The sequence below is a fragment of the Oncorhynchus mykiss genome, chromosome 23 (genome assembly GCF_013265735.2).
Source record: "Oncorhynchus mykiss isolate Arlee chromosome 23, USDA_OmykA_1.1, whole genome shotgun sequence".
NCBI classification, from domain to species: domain Eukaryota; kingdom Metazoa; phylum Chordata; class Actinopteri; order Salmoniformes; family Salmonidae; genus Oncorhynchus; species Oncorhynchus mykiss.
In genome coordinates, this window is record NC_048587.1 from 39,799,859 (window position 1) to 39,826,457 (window position 26,599).

The following is a 26,599-nucleotide window of genomic DNA, read 5'->3' on the forward strand; positions in this document are numbered from 1 at the left end:
CTGGAAACAGAGGAGAAGGTGCAGGCCTTCACTGTTAAGCTAACCTGCATCTCAGAGGGCTGCTCCAAACTGATGACAACTCTGTCAATCCTGGAAGGAACCAGTGTCTGCATACAATGTCATGGAGGACCTGGGCTCTTATCTAGTGAATGGAACGGCAAAAACATGTGGGTATGGTGCCAAGACAGATGAGCTATTGAGAAGGATGGGGATTGGAGAGAGGGAGGTGCTTGACCATCTCCATGATGCATTCCACTTGGCCTTCAAAGTTCTCAAAGCACTGGGACACACATCCAGCCAGAGAGGTCTACAGGCTGGCTAGGGTGTTCAATCCTAGGCAGGCTCCAGCCATGGAAAAGCAGATTGATGCCTACACACAACTGAAATCCATAGCAAGCCCATCAACAGAGCTCAGTGAAGAATGGATTGCCTATCACCACTGTGTGTCCAGGGAGCCCTCACCTGCTTTGTAGCTTGCTGATTACTAGAGGGGCCTGAGTGCAAGATTCCCAAGAGTTGCAGAAGTGGCAGTGCCCTACATCTACTTCCCAGTCAGTTCAGTCAACAGAGGAGTTTCAGCAAATACAATACTTTACTCACAAACAAGCGAGAAGCACTCACCGAGCTAAACACAGAGGCTGACAATCATGTACCTCAATGGAGATATCTGTGATAGATGGAAAACGTACAATGGACAGACATAGGAGATCATAAGGTAGTTCCATAGGTTTTGCCTATTGCTGCATTATTGCCTAGATTCTTGCATTCATCTTTTTTTCCATTTATAAGTTCAAATAAAGTGCTTCACAAGTGTTACAAAAAACAAAAACATATTTTTACATAAGTATAACTCTAGGTTTTGCATATTGCCTAGATTCTTGCATTACTTTTTAAAATTTATAATGAAAAACTTAGAACTCTGTATTGAAGCACTTGCCTTAATAAAAAAAATTGTGCAATGATGTATTGCATCATTACAAATGTACTGTTATACATCTTAATAAAATCGACGTTTTATTCATTCACATTATTAGAAACTCTTTCTGATGATAAAATTAGCGTAAAACACAGATTTTTTTAAGAGAAAAAAACTGAATTTTGGGATTTAAAATAATTGCGTATGAGATAAGGCCCTAAATACCCCACAAGACATGCCACAAAAGGTCTCTTCACAGTCCCCAAGTCCAGAACAGACTATTGGAGGCGCACAGTACTACATAGAGCCATGACTACATGGAACTCTATTCCACATCAAGTAACTGATGCAAGCAGAAAAAAAAAAAATATATATATATATATAAAAAATAAAAAAAATACACACATTATGGAACAGCAGGGACTGTGAAGCAACACAAACATAGGCACAGACATGCATTCACACACAATAACATACGCACTACAAACACATGTGCACATGGATTTTGTACTGTAGATATGTGGTAGTGGTAGCTACCAAAACTCAAACCAGCCACACACAAATCATATTCAAGTCAATAGAACACCTAACATCACACACATTGTATAGAGGCACTGTATAGCTAAACCCCCAAAAAACAAGAATCAACGTTGTCCAGGTCATTGATTGTATTAAAAAAACCTCTACTCGCAACTTCAAGGAGAAACACACTAGATTGTATTGGGAGTGCACAGTGTTGTGAAATCTGTGAATGTATTGTAATGTTTTTAAAATTGTATAAACTGCCTTAATTTTGCTCAACCCCAGGAAGAGTTGCTTCTGCCTTGGCAGCAGCTAATGGGGATCCATAATAAATAAATCTGCTAAATGTGTATGTGACAAATAACATTTGATACACAAGCCATGTCTCAAGGCTTAAAAATCATTTGTTAACCTGTCTCCTCCCCTTCATCTCCACTGATTGAAGTGGATTTAACAAGTGACATTAATAAGGGAGCATAGCTTTCACCTCGATTCACTTGGTCAGAATGTGTCATGGAAAGAGCGGTGTTAATGTTTTGTCCACTCATTTGGGTATGTAAAATAATGTATTGTGCAGAAAATTACCATCCATCCTTCAGAATACAAATCTCAGTAGGATGGGAGGTCTTGGAGGCAGTGATGGTCAGATGTTTCTCCACAGAGCCACGAGCACCATGGATCTCCTGCACATCTAGTATCCAGTAGCGGTTGTGCAGCCCAGTGGTCAGAATAACATGGTCTGGGATGCCTTTCTTTTTACTGGTTAGTGAAAAACAACAAAAGGGTAATTTTATATGCACAAATATCACTCCATACCAGAAGAAAGGCATTTCAGGCATATTTTAAAAAATCCATTCCATTTTTTTTTTTTTTTTGAAACGATGCCTAGTAAGTTAGATGTGCTCATCATACCCAGCATTGGATTTCTCCTCAGTGTTACTGAAGATCTCCTCCATTTTGTCATCAAACCAGTTGTCCTCCAGCCCCTCCAGGTGGTCTTCTGATGTTACTCCTTTCCCATCAGTGCCACAGTCTCTGACAGCACTGTTTTCAACTTCCATTAAGCTCTTATTGGGATTGGGTGGACACGGAAGGATAGTTTTTACACTACTAGGCTTCTCAAAGCTAGTTGCTATCACATGCCCACCGCTTGTATTCAAGTCTGTAGGGCAGCCATTATATTCTGTGGCATCTTTCTGTTCTGTAATGACCGTAAAAGCACACTCCTCTTCACATTCACTCAAGCTGCTGGGGAGAGAGCTCTCATTAGAGGACAAGGACGAAGCTCTTTTGACAGACAGTGGCTTTAATGATGGCATGACGTTTCTAATCTTCTCCTTGGCACCTGATGTCAATACACTGTAACCTAAGTGTATCTGACCAGCCTTGGATGGCTTTCTGCCATTCACAGCTTTGACAACTAGGCCTGTGCCCTGCTGGAATTTCGTACCTTTGGAGTTTTGAGTGTCATCAATGACCTGCAAGCATTCGCTCAGGAATTCCTCTCCATGAAGGAGAGGCTTCCGCAAAGGGCTAATAGAGGGCCTCTTTACTGGCATGGTTTTGGGACGCTTGGCAACCTGCAAGTCATCGGAACTGAACAGTCTTTTCACAGAGCAACGTTGCATGTTACTGTTCTTGGTGCTCGTCTGTACCTGAGGCGGGGGACTGATCTTACTCCTCAGGGAGAACATAGCTGCCTTGGGAGAATTTTCCCTTATTAAGCTGACCCCTCTGGAGCACGGTCTGCGGCAGATAGGAGAGAGATGCCCATCGTCAGGCTTTCTGGCAGGGTGAGAGGTTCTGATCTGGCTGTCGGGGGTCTCTGGGACAGATAAGAGGTCAAAAGACAGGGGAGAATTTTCAATGCCTCCCAGGACACTGCGCTGGTTAGAGGTGACATTTGACGAGTCCATCTCAGTTATGCTGCATATAGTTCTCTTTGAGGGAGGCGTTGACTCCTGAAACCAACACAAGGTCAGACTTAAGTTTGTCAACAATTGTACACAGAGTGAGGATAATTCAATAAGAAACGGTAAAGGCGTCAGCATGCTTCAGTTCAGTTGGTGCCTAGCCAACTCTGCTAACCGAACGAGTATGTTCACATGCTCCCTTAAAAAGACCTATGCTTGAAAATTCGAGAAAAAAGCAGCAATCGTTAAATCCATTGAGGTCGCCATAGCCAGTATACACTTCTTCTAAATAGTCCGAATTAATCTAACTCAATAAATCTGTCATTCATTTTGATGTTTTGCAGAAGATCTTAGTTGAATGTAAAATTGCGCGACTAAGATGTTTGGTGCAGTTATGATTTTTTGTTGTTGCATAAAACGAGTTGTCTCTCATTGAATGACAAAGACTATTGAATAATCCCTACTGTTGAGCAATCACCGAGGAAGGGGAGTAGGCTTTCCCTGAAATTCTGCTTGCCTCCAGAAAACAATGTGCGCCCAAACAGCGGAATAAACTCACCCGAGTCCAAAATAAAAATATCATAGTATATGCCAAACTCTACCGGCTGTGAAGCACTCACCTTGAGTTTGTTTGGGTAGAAAAATGAAGAGAGTGTCTTCTGATGGTCTCCAATTACCTATCGTTGGGACAAAGTACAGCAAATTAGCATAGAACCTTTGTGGTGTTAGGGTAAAGGGGGATACCTAGTCAGTTGTACAACAATGCACGTCTTTCGCATTTAACCCAACCCCTCTGAATCAGTTATCATATCGTAACGAGACCAAAATATCCACAGGAAAGTATTAAACTGATTTGGTAAAAAAGCTGGTACTAGTGCACTCTGACTTCTGTCACATAAAGCATGTGCAAAATCAAGTAACATGCACGAGCTGCTAGTATGTATGAATTTCATGCATGTATTTACATTGTGTGCGCATGCTTCAGGTGAAATCTGAATGCACTACCAGCATTTTGAAAAGTATGTTTGGTAATACTTTTCTTGTGGATATTTTGCCTCAAATTTCCAGCAGCGCGACACAGAGTTACACATGGAATAAACAGTATCAATAACACAATAGAGAAAGTGTATATATACAGTGTGTGCAAATGAGGGAGCATAAGGGGGCTGAGGCAATAAATAGACCATAGTGACAAAATTATTACAGTATGGCAGATTAAACACTGGGGTGATAGAGGTGCAGAAGATGAGTGTGCAAGTAGCGGTACTGCGGTGCAAAGGAGCAAAATAAATAACAATATGATGAGGTAGTTGTATGGGCTATTTAAAGGTGCAGTGATCTGCTCTGACAGCTAGTGCTTAAAGCTAGTGAGGGAGAGATGAGTCTCCAGCTTCAGTGATAATTGCAGTTCGTTCCAGTCATTGGAAGCAACGAACTGGAAGGCGGCCGAAGGAAAAATTGGCTTTGGGAGTGACTAGTGAAATACACCTGCTGGAGCCCGTAATGCGAGTGGGTGCTGCTATGGTGACCAGTGAGCTGAGAAGTTGGGCCCTTTACCTAGCATTGACTTATAGATGACCTGGAGCCAGTTGGTTTGGCAACGGATATGAAGCCAGGGCCAGCCAACGAGAGCATACAGGTCGCAGTGGTGGGTAGTATATGGGGCTTTGGTGACAAAACGGATTGCACTGTAATAGACTGCATCCAATGTGCTGAGTAGTGTTGGAGGCTATTTTGTAAATGACATTGCCGAAATCAAGGATCGGTATGATAGTCTGTTTTACAAGGGTATGTTTAGCAGCATGAGTGAAGGATGCTTTGTTGCGAAATAGGAAGCTAATTCTAGATTTCATTTTGGATTGGAGATGCTTAACGTGAGTCTGGAAGGAGAGTTTATAGTCTAACCAGACACCTAGATATTTGTAGTTGTCCACATATTCTAAGTCAGAACCATCCAGAGTAGTGATGCTGGATGGGTGGGTAGGTGTGGGCAGCAATCGGTTGAAGAGCACACATTTAGTTTTACTTGCATTTAAGCGCAGTTGGAGGCCATGGAAGGAGAGTTGTATGGCATTGAAGCTCGTCTGGAATTTAGTGACAGTGTCCAAAGTAGAGGTCGACCGATTGTGATTTTTCAACGCCGACACCGATTATTGGAGGACCAAAAAAGCCGATACCGATTAAATCGGCAGATTTTTTTTTTTTTTTACAATTGTATTTATTTGTAATAATGACAATTACAACAATACTGAATGAACACTTATTTTAACTTAATACAGCGGGGGGGCATTATTTAGTCAGCCACCAGTTGTGCAAGTTCTCCCACTTAAAAAGATGAGTCCTGTAATTTTCATCATAGGTACACTTCAACTATGACAGACAAAATTAGGAAGAAAAATCCAGAAAATCACATTGTATGATTTTTAATGAATTTATTTGCAGATGGTGGAAAATAAGTATTTGGTCACCTACAAACAAGATTTCTGGCTCTCACAGACCTGTAACTTCTTCTTTAAGAGGCTCCTCTGTCCTCTACTCATTACCTGTATTAATGGCACCTGTTTGAACTTGTTATCAGTATAAAAGACACCTGTCCACAACCTCAAACAGTCACACTCCAAACTCCACTATGGCCAAGACCAAAGAGCTGTCAAAGGACACCAGAAACAAAATTGTAGACCTGCACCAGGCTGGGAAGACTGAATCTGCAATAGGTAAGCAGCTTGGTTTGACGAAATCAACTGTGGGAGCAATTATTAGGAAATGGAAGACATACAAGACCACTGATAATCTCCCTCGATCTGGGGCTCCACGGAAGATCTCACCCCGTGGGGCCAAAATGATCACAAGAACGGTGAGCAAAAATCCCAGAACCACACGGGGGGACCTAGTGAATGACCTGCAGAGAGCTGGGACCAAAGTAACAAAGCCTACCATCAGTAACACAATACGCCGCCAGGGACTCAAATCCTGCAGTGCCAGACGTGTCTCCCTGCTTAAGCCAGTACATGTCCAGGCCCGTCTGAAGTTTGCTAGAGAGCATTTGGATGATCCAGAAGAAGGTTGGGAGAATGTCATATGGTCAGATGAAACCAAAATATAACTTTTTGGTAAAAACTCAACTCGTCGTGTTTGGAGGACAAAGAATGCTAAGTTGCATCCAAAGAACACCATACCTACTGTGAAGTATGGGGGTGGAAACATCATGCTTTGGGGCTGTTTTTCTGCAAAGGGACCAGGACGACTGATCCGTGTAAAGGAAAGAATGAATGGGGCCATGTATCGTGAGATTTTGAGTGAAAACCTCCTTCCATCAGCAAGAGCATTGAAGATGAAACGTGGCTGGGTCTTTCAGCATGACAATGATCCCAAACACACCGCCTGGGCAACGAAGGAGTGGCTTCGTAAGAAGCATTTCAAGGTCCTGGAGTGGCCTAGCCAGTCTCCAGATCTCAACCCCATAGAAAATCTTTGGGGGGAGTTGAAAGTCCGTGTTGCCCAGCAACAGCCCCAAAACGTCACTGCTCTAGAGGTCTGCATGGAGGAATGGGCCAAAATACCAGCAACAGTGTGTGAAGACCTTGTGAAGACTTACAGAAAACGTTTGACCTCTGTCATTGCCAACAAAGGGTATATAACAAAGTATTGAGAAACTTTTGTTATTGACCAAATACTTGTTTTCCACCATAATTTGCAAATAAATTCATTAAAAATCCTACAATGTGATTCTCTCGATTTTTCTCTCTCATTTTGTCTGTCATAGTTGAAGTGTACCTCTGATGAAAATTACAGGTCTCTAATCTTTTTAAGTGGGAGAACTTGCACAATATGGTGGCCGACTAAATACTTTTTTGCCCCACCGTATAATACACCAATAAAATCAATTTAGCCTCAAGTAGATAATGAAACATGTTCAATTTGGTTTAAATAATGCAAAAACAAAGTGTTGGAGAAGAACGTAAAAGTGCAATATGTGCTATGTAAGAAAGCTAACGTTTAAGTTCCTTGCTCAGAACATAAGAACATGTGAAAGCTGGTGGTTCCTTTTAACATGAGTCTTCAATATTCCCAGGTAAGACGTTTTTAGGTTGTAGTAATTACAGGACAATTTCCCTCTATACCATTTGTATTTCATTAACCTTTGACTATTGGATGTTCTTATAGGCACTTTAGTATTTCCAGTGTAACAGTATAGCTTCCGTCCCTCTCCTCGCTCCTCTCTGGGCTCGAACCAGGAACACAACGACAACAGCCACCCTCGAAGCAGCGTTACCCATGCAGAGCAAGGGGAACAACCACTCCAAGGCTCAGAGCGAGTGACGTTTGAAACGCTATTAGCGCGCGCTAACTAGCTAGCCATTTCACTTCGGTCACACCAGCCTCATCTCGGGAGTTGATAGGCTTGAAGTCATAAACAGCGCAATGCTTGACGCACAACGAAGAGCTGCTGGCAAAACACCCGAAAGTGCTGTTTGAATGAATGTTTACGCGCCTGCTTCTGCCTACCACCGCTCAGTCAGATACTTGCATGCTCAATCAGATTATATGCAACACAGGACACGCTAGATAATATCTAGTAATATCATCAACCATGTGTAGTTAACAAGTGATTATGATTGATTGTTTTTTTATAAGATAAGTTTAACTAGCTAGCAAATTACCTTGGCTTAATGCATTCGCGTAACACTCCTTGTGGAGTGCAACGAGAGAGACGCAGGTCGTTATTGCGTTGGACTAGTTAACTGTAAGGATGCAAGATTGGATCCCCCGAGCTGACAAGGTCAAAATCTGTCTTTCTGCCCCTGAACGAAGCAGTTAAAACCTCTTTGGGATAGGGGGTCGCATTTTCACTTTTGGATAAATAGCGTGCCCAATTTTAAATTCCTGCTACTCATGCCAAGAATATAAGATATGCATATTATTAGTAGATTTGGATAGAAAACCCTGAAGTTTCTAAAACTGTTTGAATCATGTCTGAGTATAACATAACTTATGTAGCAGGCAAAACACCAAGGACTAAACTTTCAGATTTTTTTTTTTTGGTCTCCGTCTGCTCAGTGAGTTCTTGTTGGCAAACGATATTTCTTGGGAACTGGTTCAGTTCTTACCGCTTCCACTGGATGTCACCAGTCTTTGGAATTTGGTTGAGGTTATTCATTTGTGCAATGAAGAAGTAGGCCATCTACGAACTGCGTAACACTGTTGAGAGTTGCGCAAGACTTGAAAAGTAGCATGGTTTGTTGTCTTCCTGTATTGAACACAGATAAACCCATCTACAATTTGATCGATTATGAACGTTTAAAAATACCTAAAGTTGTATTACAAAAGTAGTTTGAAATATTTTGGCAAAGTTTATAGGCAACTTTTGAAATATTTTGTAGTGAACGTGTCGCATTTTGGAAGCAGTTTTTTTCTGGATCAAACGCGCTTTATAAATTAACATTTGGATATATATGGACGGAATTAATCGAACAAAAGGACCAATTGTGATGTTTATGGGACATATTGGAGTGCCAACAAAAGAAGCTCGTCAAAGGTAATACATGTTTTATATTTTATTTCTGCGTTTTGTGTAGCGCCTGCAGGGTTGAAATATGCTACCCTCTTTGTTTACTGTTGTGCCATCATCAGATAATAGCTTCTTATGCTTTTGCCGAAAAGCCTTTTTCAAATCTGACATGTTGGCTGGATTCACAACGAGTGTAGCTTTAATTGAGTATCTTACATGTGTGATTTAATGAAAGTTTGATTTTTATATATATATATTTTTTTTAATTTGCTTCGCTGCATTTCCCCTGTTTTTTGCCCAAGTGGCACTAAAACCGTCCCCTATACTATAAGAAGTTAACCCACCGTTCCTAGGCCGTCATTGAAAATAAGAATGTGTTCTTAACTGACTTGCCTAGTTAAATAAAGATCAGTGGTGTAAAAAAAATAAATGTGTCCAAAAATACCGATTTCCGATTGTTATGAAAACATGAAATCGGCCCTAATTAAAGCAGCCATTCCGATTAATCGGTCGACCTCTAGTCCAAAGCATACGGACCAACCACCCAGACAACCAGTAGAGGAAGTAATTAAATGTACAACTAAGTCAGAAAATTACATACATGTAGGTTTGAGTCATTAAAACTCATTTTTCAACCACTCCACAAATTTCTTGTTAATAAACTATAGCTTTGGGAAGTCGGTTAGGAGATCTACTTTGTGCATGATACAAGTAATTTTTCCACCAATTGTTTACAGACAGATTATTTCACTTATTGCCTTCATATCATAGGCCTGCAGTAGCTAAAGTTGAATAATAGACATACCATACTAAACATTGACAAACATTTATAAACTTTATTAGGGTAATATCAGAAGTAAGTCAAGCAATTGTTTATAAGTAAATTATAAACTGGGTGGTTCGAGGCCTAAATGCTGAAAGCCGTGGTATATCAGACCGTATACCACGGGTATGACCCCAAAAATATTTATGTTGGTAACCAGTTTATAAAAGCAAAAAGGCACATCGGTAGTTTGTGGTGTTTGGCCAATATACCATGGCTAAGGGCTGTGTCCAGGCACTCTGCGTTGCGCATACGAACAGCCCTTAGCTGTGGTATATTAGCCATATGCCACACCCCCTCGGGCCTTATTGCTTAAATAATGCCCAGTTTACATTGTGACGCATTTCATTAAGCCATACAGCATCTACACCTCCTCTGGCCTTTTTGCTTAAATACAATCAGAAGAGAAAATGTAAACAAGGTAAACACACACATTACCCTGAGCCCAATAGAAAAAAGAAACCCTCCCCAAAGCAAAAACAAATACATTTGACAACCCTTGGATCACCCCTCCCCAAGTAAATGTTGATATTTCGCTTACCTGTTGCAGTTTAGCACAGATCCATACATTTATGAGTTCCTCTATTGACACAACTACACTTTCTGAGTTAGGCTTATACACAGGTGTTCGGGGAATGCAAGCCGTTTAGCATCCTAGACCTTGCTGTCTATCTCCGACATTTGCAACATTGTTTCAATATTCAAATTTGATCTCTAGCTGTCCCATTGTAATGAACATGGTTGGGACGAGAGCGAGAGGAAGGCAGCGTTTCTCAGCTAGTTGAAATCATGAATCAGCTGCCATCATTTTTATGGATGTATCCAAATAAAAGTCACTAGAGAACAGCTTATGCAAATGTAGCTACTGTTGTTACGTGACTGTAAGTTAGCTGTAGTTGGCTAGCTAGCAAGCAAGGGATAAGAACGTTGCCAGCCTGGATGGCAATGGAACATTTAGAATGAATGACTGGGTCGCGTCCATAGATACAGAACAAAAAGACTGAACGACTGGGTTGCAACCCTATATTTGGTTTGTGACTATATCTTGTGGAAGGATGAAAAAGTATGAATACATATATCAAAATTAAGTTTAATGAAAATATGGCAATCATTATTTGAATATGTTGGTAACGAGTTGTATAAAAGTGACAATGCCGTCAAAGCCGGCGTTTGGAAGATATATTGGCACAGTTTGAAACACTCTCAGGCTTTATCACTTAATTGTGTGCGTATATATACACACAAATTCAATCAAAATAATTGATACACACCTTGTTAGGGTGAGTGTACCCAAAAGGCCATATATCGATTTTACAGCACGTTTATGGAAAACAGACGGAAGTTGAGGTGACCATCTGATGTTAAAATGCCTGCAGTAACTTGTGGAATAGACAACGGCTGGAATGCACTTTTAACCAATCAGCATTCATGATTATACCCCCGTTGTATAACTCAATAAATCATTAGATTTTTCCATCGTGTTAATGATGGCGGATTAATTTACTTTAATATCATTTTTTTCAAGATGAGAAGAAAATCGTCCACCCCCATGTTTTAGAATATGCACAAGGTGTCTCAATTCAACCGTTAGTTTTTGAAAATCATTTCTTGCTGATATGAAAGGTCCTTATGTTTACAAAACCATACCAAGTAACGCGTGTTAATGTTCAGACTGAACTTCTGGGCTTTTAACAAATCTCCCCCATACAGAAGACGACTTAGTCCAATGGCTACTTTAGCTATGTGTAATGTAATGGAACTTAGTCATGAAGAGCTACGGGAAACCCTGCGAGCTAGCGAGCTAACGTTACGTATTCATGTGACAAACTATTACTTTTACATGCATCATAAAAATGTGCAAATACTCACAGAGTTCTTCTTTAACTTGGTCCTCTGCATTGTAACGTTAGAGATCTGACGACGTGCATGTGTGTTTGGAGGATAGCTAACTTAGATGACTAGCTTTAGATAGCTGCAGCTAACCTGAGTGGCTAAATTACTTTAGTTAACGCAAGCTTACATATTTCGTTAGCTAGTTCCTAGCTGGAAACGTATTACTTCACTAATCACACATACATCTCAAATGCCTACCGGTTACATATAAAAAGGTAGCCAACCTCGTCAAAAGACTTGGCTAGCCAGCTATTTCAGGTTATTTCATTCATTGCCAGCTATGCGTTCCTTCTTATTTTTCGCGCTAAAAGCATTCATGGTAGTTAGAATCAAGACACTCCCACTCCATAATATTTTCTTCTTCGTCTGTGAGTTTTATGGCAGACTACAAACCAAAATGGTGTATTACCGCCGCTAACTGGACGGGGTTGAAAAAAACCAAGGGAAAAAATAAAACCAATACGTGATAGGGAAAATGTACTTAACCAACCCAAAATAAAACAATAAAACAAATACATTGACAAAACCAAAACCCCCAGAGCTCCCACTTCTTTCTTACCTCAAATCTTAATATCTCCCTTCACAGACTCTATGACCTGTGAAGGTGGTACAGCTTGTGAAAATACTCTATGGAACTCCACTGCTGAGAAGTCTTTCAGTCCCAGGAACCGTTCTGCCACATCCACAATGATACTGTATATATTTTCCTGGACTTCCTCTCCATCTTGGCAGTGCCATTAATCACCATAGCTATAAAGGCCACAATGTCCACATTCTTAACTGTACTCCTAACAAATATATTGCAGTGGTTCCCAAACTGTGACACAACCTGATGGGATAAAAGATTATGTGGCAAACTTTTCCGAATAATTTATTTAGTGGTAATAACCTCCATCTCATCTGATCCATACAGCAAACCATCAATTTCCGGCAATTTTTTCCCTAGAGATTAAATAGGGGTTATTTTCAAGTATTTTCTTAGTTCCTTAGGCCTACTCATGATGGTTAATTGTGTGTACAGTGCCTTCAGAAAGTATTCACACCCCTTGACTTTTTTCACATTTTGTCATGTTACAGCCTGAATTTAATTAACTGTAAGGTCCCTCAATCGAGCAGTGAATTTGAAGCACAGATTCAACTACAAAGACAAGGGAGGTTTTCCAATGCCTTTTAAAGAAGAGCGTCTATTGGTAGATGGGTAAAAAAATATAAAAAAATAAAAGCAGACATCCCTTTGAGCATGGTGAAATTATTATTACACATTGGATGGCGTATCAATACACCCAGTCGCTACAAAGATACAGGCGTCCTTTCTAACTCAGTTGACGGAGAGGAAGGAAACGTCTCAGGGATTTCACCATAAGGCCAAAGGTGATTTTAAACCAGTTACAGAGTTAAATGGCTGTGGCAGGAGAAAACTGAGGATGGATCAACAACATTGTAGTTACTCCACAATACTACTGTAAATTACAGAATGAAAGGAAGGAAGGCTGTAGAGAAAAAAACTATTTCTCTAATATGCATCCAAAACAAAGCACTAAAGTAATACTGCAAAAACTTTGGCAAAGAAATTCACTTTTGGTCCGGAATACAAAGCATTATTTTTGTGGCAAATCCAACACAACACATCATTCAGTACCACTTTTCATATTTTTAAGCATGTTGGTAGTTCCATCATGTTATGGGTGAGCTTGTCATAGGCAAGGACTAGGACGTGTTTTAGAATCAAAAGAAAAGGAATAGAGCACAGGCAAAGTCCTAGAGGAAAACCTGGTTCAGTCTGCTTTCCAACAGACACTAACCACATTTCCACGTTTTTTTTGCAAGTAAAGTCAAACCGTATTTTTTTTAAATCAAGACACCTGTGATACAAACAGGAAGTTCGGTACAATTTTATAAAGGCTGACAGATCATTTGTTCATTTGACATGGTGGGACCTTTTTGTGTCGGTAAAATGAATTATGCAAGAAATGGAGGTGGAAATGCCTTTATGCACAAATATTGATATAACAACCAACATATCGAAGTAATGAATTGTGCAAGAAATGGAGGTGGAAATGCCTTTATGCACAAATATTGATATAACAACCAACATATCGAAGTAAACTTGGAGTCACGCAATGACATGGTATGTGGTACTCCCACTACGACTCTGGAAATCATGCAGTTTATTAGGCTACAGATAAAATAAATGATGATGAACTTCACAGGGTGGTGAAAGTGCGTGGTGATCTTGACGCTCCTTAATAAATATAGAGTCGTATTCTGGTGACATGATGATCGATACTTGACTGCCGTTTGACAAATACAAATACTCTTGCTCTTATCCATAATGATTTCATCATGTAGATGAGCCTACCCGCACAACCTACCTGCAGTGTATCTGCGGGCTGATGGTTAGAGCGCACGTACAAAGACCAGAGTACGCACATTTGCTATTTAATGCAATAGTTTTTGTTGAAAACGCAATGGAAACACATTGAACTTAAACAAATATTTGGTACATAAAAACTTAAGTGAAAAGTAAATTGTGTGCAGTACGTCATCACACACAGATTGTTTTATCTGCAACAAGTTTGATGGAAACACACCACTGGTTGGAAAATGTGCATATTCTCTTTATTTGAATATTCACATGGAAATCTGTTGCCAAATTAATGGAAACCAAGCTACTGGGAGACAAATCCACCTTTCAGCAGGACAATAACCTAAAACGCATTGCATATTTTTGATACTGAATGTTACCAGATCTTCAACCAAAACCTAATATTAAATAGAGGGAAACTGAGTGAACAAATAACACAACAATTACATACTTATTTCATAAACAAAGTTAGGCAACACCCAATGCAGCTGTGTGAAAAAGTAATTGACCCTTACACTCTATAACTGGTTTTGTCATCTGTAGCTGCAATGACTTCAACCAAACACTTCCTGTAGTTGTTGATCAGTCTCTCTCGTCGCTGTGAAGGAATTTTGGCCCTCCCTTCCATGCAGAACTGCTGTAACTCATCAACATTTGTGGGCTTTCAAGCATGAACTGCTCGTTTCAAATCCTGCCATAGCATTTCAATTGGGATTAGGTCTGACTAGCTCATTCCAAAACCCATCTACCAGGGGTGTTGCTAGGATTTTGAGGACATTGGTGAATTAGCCCAGAACCAGAAGGTGAATCCTAGCAGTGGGGGTCTCCCCCCACTCCCCAACAAATATAATTTAAACAGATAAATGCATCAATCATGTGGACTTTGAGATGAACTTTGAGCGATTAAATCTACAAAGAATGTTGTAAAGAAATATATACAAAAATAATCCACTTATGTCACCTTGATTCAAAAGCCAATACAATATAAATACAATACAAGACATTCAGGTAATTTCCACCTTCCCACCTGCCACAGCAGACACCGCCAGTTTTTAATTACAGTAGCTACTGTGGGTCTCTCTACTCTGGAACACATGCATTTAGTGTATGCCAAACAACCGCCATACCACTCAACAACTTCAAACATAGATTCTGAATGACCTGTTCAATAAGCCAAACTATAAAGAACCCCACAGTTAATCTCTCTCTCTCTCTCTCTCTCTCTCTCCCTCTCTCTCTCTCTCTCTCTCTCTCTCTCTCTCACACATTTCAGAAAAGGAAAATAATAAAATGCTTACAATTGTTGTCAGACTCACAGGACAAGACAATGGGTCTTGGTGTTGAAATTATTATTGAAAATTATATGATAATCCAATGACTCAGTTAGTTCTCTATCAAAGGAGAGATGTGGCTGACCTCTAATGCCAGAGTACAGTGCATTCCACTGAATACATGCATTTTCTGTACAAAATGTACTGCCCTATTAACACATTTGTTTTAAAATAGTGATGACATTTGTTTTCTTTTTTAGGACCCTGAAATTCATCTGTAAGAATTATTTAATGAAGCTTTTGAATCTGGCCTTAAAAAAACACAAAGTAATGTAAAATCAGGTGATGCCAAATTTAAGTCTGAAATAAGTACACTCATGCTATCTAGAACCTTTAAGGGTTTTTCAGCTGTCCCCAGAGGAGAACCCTTTTTGGTTCGAGGTAGAACCCATCTGGGTTCCATGTAGAACCCTCTATACTAAGTGTACAAAACATTAGGAATACCTTCCTAATATTAAGTTGCACCCCTTTTTGGCCTCAGAATGGCCTCAGATCGTCGGGACATGGACTAGAAGGTGTTGAAAGCGTTCCACAGGGATGCTGGCCCATGTTGACTCCAATGCTTCCCACAGTTGTGTCAAGTTGGCTGGATGTCCTTTGGGTGGTAAACCATTCCTGACACACTAACCGGTTGTGCCTGGCACCTACTCCCACATCCCATTCAAAGGTACTTAAATATTTTGTCTTGCCCATTCACCCTCTGAATGGCACACATACACAATCCATGTCTCAATTGTTTCAAGGATTAAAAATCCTTCTTTGACCTGTCTCCTCCTCTTCATCTACACTGATTGAAGTGGATTGAACAGGTGACATCAATGAGGGATCATAGCTTTCACCTGGATTCACCTGGTCAGTCTGTCATGAAAAGAGCTGTTTTGTACACTCAGTGTATATTGTTTCGTTTCTTTGACATTCAGAGGCTGAGGAGACAAAAATGTGACTTTAATCGGGAAGTAATCTAATTTTGTTACTATCAATTGATTAAGCTATTCACTTTCTATACAATAGAATATTATTAAACCTGGACAGCTTACTCTTATCTGCGTCGGTAGACCTACTCTGTCTGGGGTGTAAAGGTATGCCTAACTTTTGAAAGTACCATGCTCAGATTCCCAATGACCTCTCAGATTTAATTATTTGCGAACAGGGACAGTTTTGATGCAAACAAGACACGCTGATTTGGCATTAGAGAAATATGATAAGATGAACACATAGGCCTATCTTAGCCTGTAATTTTGGTAATACAGTATGTGTGGTATTAAAAATATTCAGCTAATATGTAAAATGACATAGAATTGCATGACATGTTTATAAAAGGCATTTTTCCTCAAACCTGCAAACACAATGGCAGATTCATCCAACAGGCTTGGGAGTTGTAAAACTCCTGCGTAACATTTTGCGCAGCTAGGCAACTATACTGATGCAGGTACCTTTTGAAAATGGTCGCATGCGGTTGGACACATGGAGGAGAGAATCATTTTCGCAGTATCCTCAAAACCATGTCTTTTTGACACAACTGCTGACAGCTACAGGGACATAAACACAAATAAATGCTGCTTGGAGACAAGTGTCCACGATAGTAGGATTGTCAGGTCAGTTTAGTAGTGAGCTTGTGCTAGATGTCGCTAACTAGCTAACCTAGCTTGCTAACCTAGCCAATGAGGTGTGTGTGTGTGTGTGAAAGCAATAGTCAAATAAATTATGCTAGTTACTACCCCTGATAACTTTACCAAATAATCATGTTTGAAAGAGTGTGAGTGTGTATGCTAGATAAATGGTAGATACTACTGTACCCCTGATAATTTGGTCAGATAACTGTGTGTGTGTGTCTGTGTACAGTAGGTGACATGTCCATGATAGCTATCCAATAACTATAGTTATGCTAGGTAATGGTTTGGCTTATCATGTTCATGTCTATGTAGAAGAATACTGTAGGAGGAAGTGGAGAGGACTCAGGGACAGGTATCAGAGAGAGAGAAGGGCAGAGAAAGATAAGAGGTCTGGCTCAGCAGCTTCAGGCCAGCAGCCTTGGCGCTTCTGCCACATTCTTTCTGGATCCATTTATTGTGCCTAGGGCAACGAGTGGCAATTTTACAGCCAGACCCTCTACTACGTCATCCACAAGTGTTGTCGCCACCGGTGCATCAAGACCCTCAACGTCATCTACAAATGCGACCATCACCTCCACCGGTGGAGTAAGACCCTCTACAACATCATCCACGAGTATGACCACCACTGGTGCAGCCATGGAAGATGATGAAATGGAGGAAGCACCTCTGGATCTAGGACCACCTGAGATTATTATGAACCTCACGGAAGTGACCACTGAGGACCTTGTTGAACAGGATGTGGCCGTGGAGAGAAACAGAGAGAGAAACGAAGAGGAACAACGTCACACTAGGCGTCATCGGAGGTACCAGCCCCCGGATCCACTCAACTCATTTCAGCAGAGGCTCTCCTCCAAGCCGTCGAGAGAGATGCAGCCCAACCTGATGCTCACAGGAAGGAGGATGAAGAGACCCTCTTTGCCATGAGCCTGGTGCCAACACTGAAGAGGCTGCCTCAGCAAAGAAAATCAGCAGTCAAGGTTAAAATGTATCAGCTGCTTTTCGAAGCCGAGTTCAATGGTACGTTTTTTTTCTCTCCACATCACAGGTAGTGTCATAAGTGTGCAACTGTGAAGTAAAGTAGACCATTTTTACAGTATAGTCATGTAGGTTTATTGGTATTTCAGATCTGTCACGCCCTGACTTAAGTGTTCTTTGTTTTCTTTATATATTTTGGTTGGGTCAGGGTGTGACATGGGTGATGTATGTATTTTGTACTGTCTAGGGGTTTTGTAGGTTTATGGGGTTGTTTTCCATCTAGGTGTTTATGTATGTCTATGGTTGCCTAGATTGGTTCTCAATTAACCATATTTAGGCAGCCATCTTCTTTGGGTATTTCGTGGGTTATTGTCTATGTCTAGTTGCCTGTGTCTGCACGTTTGTAGTATAGCTTCATGTTCGTTTTGTTGTTTTTGTAGTTTGTTTAGTATCCATCTTCATTCAAATTGAACATGTATTAAATTCCCGCTGCGCCTTGGTCTTCTCACTACGACGAACGTGACAGAATAACCCACCATAAAAAGACCAAGCAGCATGATTGGGAGGAACAGCGCTTAATGGAGAAATGGACCCGGGAGAAGGACGAATGGGTAACAACCTGGGAGGAGATTGAGAGTTGGTCGATCGATCCAGGGAGAGTGCCAGAGCCTGCATGGGATTCTTTGGAACAGTGCGAGGAGGGATACAGAAGAATGGAGGAACGGCGAAGATATAAGGGTACACGGCTAGCACGGAAGCCCGAGAGGCAGCCCGAAATACATTTTTGGGAGGAGGCACACGAGGAGATTGGCTAAGTCAGGTAGGAGACCTGAGCCAAGTCCTCGTGCTTACCATGTGGAGTGTGTAACTGGTCAGGCACCGTGTTATGCAGAGATGCGCACGGTGTCTCCAGTGCGCATTTCTAGCCCGGTGCGCTATATTCCAGCTCCTCGCATTGGCCGGGCTAGATTGAGCATCCAGCCAGGACAGGTTGTGTCAGCTTTACACTCCAGACCTCCAGTACGCCTCCACAGCCCAGTACGTCCTGTGCCTGCTCCCCACACTCGCCCTGAGGTGTGTGTCCCCAGCCCAGTACCACCAGTGCCAACATCACGCACCAGGCTTCCTGTGCGTCTCCAGAGCCCTGTACGCCCTGTTCCTCCTCACCGCACTCGCCCTGGGGTGCGTATCTCCAGCCCAGTACCACCAGTGCCAACACCACGCACCAGGCTTCCTGTGCGTCTCCAGAGCCCTGTACGCCCTGATCCTCCTCACCGCACTCGCCCTGGGGTGCGTGTCTCCAGCCCGGTACCACCAGTGCCGGCACCAGGCCACCAGTGCGCCTCCAGGGTCCAGTACTCCCTGTTCCTGCTCCTCGCACTCACCCTGAGGTGCGTGTCCCCAGTCCGGTACCACTAGTGCCGGCACCAGGCCTATAGTGCGCCTCGGCAGTCCAGTACGCCCTGTTCCTCCTCCCCGCACTCGCCCTGAGGTGCGTGTCCTCGGCCCAGTACCACCAGTGCTGGGACCAGGCCTACAGAGAGCCTCGCCAGTCCAGAGCGTCCGGCGACAATACCCAGTCCAGAGCGTCCGGCGACAGTACCCAGTCCAGAGCGTCCGGCGACAGTACCCAGTCCAGAGCGTCCGGCGACAGTACCCAGTCCAGAGCGTCCGGCGACAATACCCAGTCCAGAGCGTCCGGCGACAGTACCCAGTCCAGAGCGTCCGGCTACAGTAGCCAGTCCAGAGCGTCCGGCAAAAGTACCCAGTCCAGAGCGTCCAGCAACAGTCCGCAGACCAGAACTTCCCAGGACGGGCCGCAGTCCGGAACCTCCCAGGACGGGCCGCAGACCGGAACCTCCCACGACGGGTCGCAGTCCGGAACCTACCACGACGGGTCGCAGTCCGGAACCTACCACGACGGGTCGCAGTCCGGAACCTACCACGACGGGTCGCAGTCCGGAACCTACCAGTCCGGATCCGCCAGAGTCCCCCTCCCGTCCGGATCCGCCAGAGTCCCCCTCCCGTCCGGATCCGCCAGAGTCCCCCTCCCGTCCGGATCCGCCAGAGTCCCCCTCCCGTCCGGATCCGCCAGAGCCGTCAGACAACCAGGAGCCGCCAGAGACAGCTGTCACGCCGGTGATGCTGTAATCTCCCTCCTGTCCTGAGCTGCCAGAGCCGCTCCTCAGTCCAGAGGCGCCTTTCCGTCCAGTGGCGCCCTCTACGATGATCTTCAGTCCGGGGCCCGCTGCGAGGGTCCCCGCTCCAGAGAATCTGGTTTCTCATGGTCTGAGAGTCCTTTAGGTGCCTTTTGGCAAATTCCAAGTGGGCTGTCATGTGCCTTTTACTGAGGAGTGGCTTCCATCTCGCCACTCTACGATAAAGGCCTGATTGGTGGAGTACTGAAGAGATGGTTGTCCTTCTGGAAGTTTCTCCCATCTCCACAGAGGAACTCTGGAGCTCTGTCAGAGTGAACATCGGGTTCTTGGTCACCTCCCTGACCAAGGCCCTTCTCCCCCGATTGCTCAGTTTGGCCGGGCGGCCAGCTCTTGGAAGAGTCTTGGTGGTTCCAAACTTCTTCCATTTAAGAATGATGGAGGCCACTGTGTTCTTGGGGACCTTCAATGATGCAGAAATTTGTTGGTACTGTTCCCTAGATCTATGCCTCGACACAATCCTGTCTCTGAGCTCTAAGTACATTTATTTCTACCTCATGTATTGGTTTTTGCTCTGACATGCACTGTCAAATGTGGGACCTTATATAGACAGGTGTGTGCCTTTTCAAATCATGTCCAATCAATTGAATTTACCACAGGTGGACTCCAACGAAGTTGAAGAAACATTTCAAAGATGATCAATGGAAACAGGATGCACCTGAACTCAATTTCAAGTCTCATAGCAAAGGGTCTGAATACTTATGTAAACCTGTTTTCCCTTTGTCATTATGGGGTATTTTGTGTTGATTGATGAGGGTAAAAAATAATGTAATCATCTTTAGAATAAGGCTGTAACGTAACAAAATGTGGAAAAAGTCAAGGGGTCTGAATACTTTCCAAATGCACTGTATATTTAAGTGGTTTAAATGATCAGGCTAACTTTCCTCTGAACCTTCATTCTTGCCAATTCATTAATCTACAACTAACTATGACTGAGTGTGAGACTTGTTTTCTAATAATGTACGTTTCATGCATATACATTCAAACAAGAAAGAACATCACTAACCACGTTTCCATCCACAGTTCTTATTCCAGTAAAGTCATACTGTAAAAAAAAAAAATTGACATCTGTGATGGAAACAGGAAGTCTCGATACAGTGTTGTTAATGTAGACAGATCATTTGTTAATTCGACATGGTGGGATCTTTTTGTGTTTGTAAAATTAATTATGCGAGAAATGGCGGTGCAAACGCCTTTATGCGCAAATATTGGTATAATCACGATGATATTGAAGTTAACGTGGAGTCACGTGATGATATGGTGTGAGGTCCTCCCGCTACGACTCGGGAAACCATGCAATTTATTAAACTACAGATTCAATAATCTATGATGACTTCACTGGGTGGTGAAAGCGCACCGTGATCTTGGTGCTTTCCAATAATTATCGAGGGTGTCATGCCCTAATCTGTTTCACCTGCCCTTGTGCTTGTCTACACCCTTTGACCCTTGCCTGTCCTGACCCTGTATCCACCCGCCTAACCACTCTGCCTGTCCCTGAGTCTGCCTGCTGTCCTGTACCTTTGCTCACCCTCTGCATTACTGAACTCTGCCTGCCTGCTGTCCTGTACCTTTCCTCCTACTCTGGATTATCGACCCCTGCCTGCCTTGACCTGTCGTTTGCCTGCCCCTGATGTTATAATAAACATTGTTACTTCACACAGTCTGCACTTGGGTCTTACCTTGATACCAGCTAGAGGGTCTTATTCTGGTGACGTGATCGATGCTTGTGTGCCGTTTGACAATGTCATGTCTTTACTATCATTAACTGAAGACTGATAGTTTTTATCAAAGATTCTCTGTAATTAGTTGCTCGATTAAACTGAATAATCATGTAACTGTAATTAACTAGGAAGTTGGGGCAACAAGGAAAGTATTCAGATTAAAAAGTTATAATTTCCCAGTATAACCTTTCAGATATTTTCATATCTGACCAATAGTCTTCTGATTAATGATTTATTTATTTTACCTCAGGTTAGTCTCATTCCAAACGTCCTAAATTGTTGGTTATCTGCACAAACCCAGTCTTCACTATGAGTCATCCATACATCAATTGTCTTAAATCATTAATTTATTACTAACTAAGTAATTCACAGAAATGCAAAACAAACAAACAAACTTGGTAAATGTGGTTACATGAAATGATAGGAGAATATGCCCTAGTGGCTGAACCTGCATGGCGGCTTGTTAGACAAAGGAGAAATGGGGGGTCAACTAAGAAGTCACCACAAAGTTAATTATAACAATTAAAATGCTAATCCTTTACACATGAACGCTCACTCATTCGGGAACAATTGCAATCAATATATATATTTACGCTCAGTGTGTTGTCTTGATCGCTGGTGAAAAGTTTGTGTCTTTCGTAGAATTGTCCGTCTCTCTCCCTCTCTCTCTCTCTCTCTGTCTTGGTTAGAGGGGATAGTTCAAAGTGACATTCGTTATAGAATGGATGTTTCGGCGGTTGTCGTTCTTCGCGTTCAATGATACCGAATTCCTAGCTGCAGACTAGTAATTAATATCAAAGATTTATTCTCATTCTGTCGGTATCGATAGTCTAAGAGTTTAACCACGTGGTATGGTTAAAATATTCTACAACCTTTAGCCATCTCGTAATTGAGGTAAGCTTGGTCTGCAACCTTTAGCCATCTCGTAATTGAGGTAAGCTCGGTCTGCTGATAATTTCTCAAAGTTGGGTTTTATTCGGAATGGCAGAAGAGGGCTGTCCCAGGATGTCTGACCCTAACTGGGCTCAGGGGCGGTCCTCTGATTTAGTTCAAATCAAAAGGAAATTAAATTTTTCTTCATTAACCTCTTAGAGCTCTAGGGGCGCTATTTCATTTTTGGATAAAAAACGTTCCCGTTTTAAGCGCGATATTTTGTCACGAAAAGATGCTCGACTATGCATTCTTGACAGTTTTGGAAAGAAAACACTCTGAAGTTTCAGAATCTGCAAAGATTTTGTCTGTAAGTGCCCCAGAACTCATTCTACAGGCGAAACCAAGATGATGCATCACCCAGGAATTAGCAGAATTTCTGAAGCTCTGTTTTCCATTCTCTCCTTATATGGCTGTGATTGCGCAACGAATGAGCCTACACTTTCTGTCGTTCGCCCAAGGTCTTAGCAGCATTGTGACGTATTTGTAGGCATATCATTGGAAGATTGACCATAAGAGACTACATTTCCCAAGTGTCCGCCTGGTGTCCTGCGTCGAATTCGGTGCGCAATTGCCAGCTGCTTCCACTTTACCATTTGATTCAGGGGAGAAAGCATGTGTCCAAGAACGATGTATCAATGAAGAGATATGTGAAAAACACCTTGATGATTGATTCTAAACAACGTTTGCCATGTTTTCAGTCGATATTATGGAGTTAATTTGGAAAAAAGTTTGCGTTTTGAGGACTGAATTTATGGATTTTTTTTGGTGGCCAAATGTGATGTATAAAACAGAGCTATTTCTAATACACAAGGAATCTTTTTGGAAAAACTGAGCATCTGCTATCTAACTGAGAGTATCCTCATTGAAAACATCAGAAGTTCTTCAAAGGTAAATGATTTTATTTGAAGGCTTTTATGTTTTTGTTAATGTTGCGTGCTGGATGCTAACGCTAATGCTAACGCTAAATGCTAACGCGAAATGCTAACTCTAGCTAGCTACTTTTACACAAATTATTGTTTTCCTATGGTTGAGAAGCATATTTTGAAAATCTGAGATGACAGTGTTGTTTACAAAAGGCTAAGCTTGAGAGATGGCATATTTATTTCATTTCATTTGCGATTTTCATAAATAGTTAACGTTGTGTTATGCTAATAAGCTTGCTGATAGATTTACACAATCCTGGATACAGGGTTTTTTTCATAGCTAAACGTGACGCAGAAAACGGAGCGATTTGTCCTAAACAAATAATCTTTCAGGAAAAACTGAACATTTGCTATCTGAGAGTCTCCTCATTGAAAACATCTGAAGTTCTTCAAAGGTAAATGATTTTTTTGAATGCTTTTCTGTTTTTTTGTGTAAATGTTGCCAGCTGAATGTTAATGCTAAATGCTACGTTAGCCATCAATACTGTTACACAAATGCTTGTTTTGCAATGGTTGAGAAGCATATTTTGAAAATCTGAGATGACAGTGTTGTTAACAAAAGGCTAAGCTTGAGAGCTAGCATATTTATTTCATTTCATTTGCGATTTTCATGAATAGTTAACGTTGCGTTATGGTAATGAGCTTGAGTCTGTATTCACGAACCCGGATCCGGGATGGGGAGATCAGAAAGGTTAAACAGTCCACAATCATATTACACAATTATACAAACAGTATCATACTCATTCATTCCATCTTATACAACAATTAGATATCATATCTGGGGCTATTATATAAACAGCGTTATGGTAATGTGGCCACACCGTCTCTCTTGAGCTTCCCAAGTTGTGACAAACGGACCAGTTCGTAGCTGGATTAGTCACCGATCTTTTACACTTTCTCTGTAACATGAAATTTGTTCGTAACTCAAGTTCTGTGAGGTGGAAGGATTTCCTTTGTCTCCATGAAAAACTACTCTCTGTAACTGTGTGTCCATGAGGTATTCTCAGGAATTTACGACCTCTGACCACAGCAGCCTAGTTGAAAGAGGGAAGGGAGAGAGGGGGATGGGGTTGCTATACTCAAAGAGGCCAACGTCATGACAACAAATACAGATTTTCTTGCTCTTATCCATAATAATCTAACTGTATCTGTGAGCTGTTGCACGTGCCAATACCAGAGTAGGCACATTTGCTGTTTACCACAACAGTTTTTGTGATAAAATGATCAGTAAAGTTGAAAATATGATGGAACACATTGAACTTTAGATTTTTTACTCAGTACTATGTCATCACTTACTTATTTTCATCCGCACAAGTCAGTTTGGTGAAAACATCACTGTTGGGGAAATACCCATATTTTCTTTATTGTGGATTTTAGAATATTTGCATTTAAACCTGTTACCAATTGGATGGAAACCTAGCTACATTTAGTGTTTTCCCATTTGAGTATGGAGACAAAAAACAAAGGTGTTTCAGGCAGTATTTGAAGTATCGAAATTTTGTGTCGTGGGGGGGCTCACAATCTTACAATGTTGCAGTCCAGAAATGAACGCATTACCATATGCCAAAAGCCTGAGCCTCTGATGGAAACAGTAGAACTGTCATCAACGCATACTTCAGTATTCCCCCCTCTCTCTAGGAGCATTTGTGTCCCCAGATTCCATAGGTGTATCTAAAGGATCTCACCCTGGTCACCAATGTAGCCAACCGATGTTGAGAGAGAGATCTGACGGGGACAATATGGGGTCTCAATGTGTAATAGTGACGGCAGGTCTAGTTCAAACTGCAGTAGGATGGCTCTCCTCACAGGTGAGTGAATCAGCTGAGTCCATGCTTGGTGAATAGCAGTTGGTTGATCTCTGGGAGCAGGACACAGGAGAGAGTTGAATAGATTATGGGAGACAAAAGGTAAAAACAAGAATAAATCAAATAAATCATCACAGCAAAGGATTGTAGTTTATGAGCTAGAAATGCTGACAGTCTAAAAAAGTACAACAACTAGGCAACTAGGATAAGGATAGAGGTAGAGTTCTATGCATCTTACTCTAATTTAGCTCTCAAAGTTTTCTTATCCGTTAGATGTTCAGTGGTTAGCTTAGCCCACGGTTGGCTGTGTGTGAACTACAATTAAGATGCTGTGTATTAACGTTTAGAAACTTCAATAATCATTGCTTGCGAAATGTTTTTTAGAAACTGAGAATGAGAATCTTTCAAATAAAAAAGATACACTTACTGTAGTAGTTTTGCACAGATCCATAAGCTGTGTGTGCTTCCAGTTGACAAACTACACTTTTCCCCAGTTACTCTTACACGGGTGGTCCGGAGCACACTAGATGGCTAATTAGCACAGGTGGGCACCTATGTCTTCAGTATGTCTTCCGTAAACAATGTAACAAAATAGTAAAAATAAAGAAAAACCCTGGAAGGAGTACTCATTTAAGGCTTTTTCTTTACTTTTACTATTTTCTACATTGTAGTATACAGTGCCTTGCGAAAGTATTCGGCCCCCTTGAACTTTTCGACCTTTTGCCACATTTCAGGCTTCAAACATAAAGATATAAAACTGTATTTTTTTTGTGAAGAATCAACAACAAGTGGGACACAATCATGAAGTGGAACGACATTTATTGGATATTTCAAACTTTTTTAACAAATCAAAAACTGAAAAATTGGGCGTGCAAAATTATTCAGCCCCTTTACTTTCAGTGCAGCAAACTCTCTCCAGAAGTTCAGTGAGGATCTCTGAATGATCCAATGTTGACCTAAAAGACTAATGATGACAAATACAATCCACCTGTGTGTAATCAAGTCTCCGTATAAATGCACCTGCACTGTGATAGTCTCAGAGGTCCGTTAAAAGCGGAGAGAGCATCATGAAGAACAAGGAACACACCAGGCAGGTCCGAGATACTGTTGTGAAGAAGTTTAAAGCCGGATTTGGATACAA

General features: G+C 41.7%; 1 protein-coding gene across 1 annotated transcript in view; it reads right to left on the minus strand.

The window, feature by feature from the left end:
* The window catches only part of dna2 (DNA replication helicase/nuclease 2), a 34,404-nt gene extending 22,477 nt beyond the window's left edge, over nucleotides 1-11,927 (minus strand). Inside the window, exons 1-4 of the mRNA XM_021580991.2 lie at nucleotides 11,553-11,927; nucleotides 3,972-4,028; nucleotides 2,351-3,399; nucleotides 2,024-2,197 (exon numbers count right to left, since the gene is read on the minus strand). Of these exons, the coding sequence (XP_021436666.2) occupies nucleotides 2,024-2,197; nucleotides 2,351-3,399; nucleotides 3,972-4,028; nucleotides 11,553-11,582 (1,310 nt within the window). The 5' untranslated portion in view covers nucleotides 11,583-11,927. The remainder of the gene's footprint in view (nucleotides 1-2,023; nucleotides 2,198-2,350; nucleotides 3,400-3,971; nucleotides 4,029-11,552) is intronic.
* Between the last annotated feature and the right edge of the window lie 14,672 nt (nucleotides 11,928-26,599).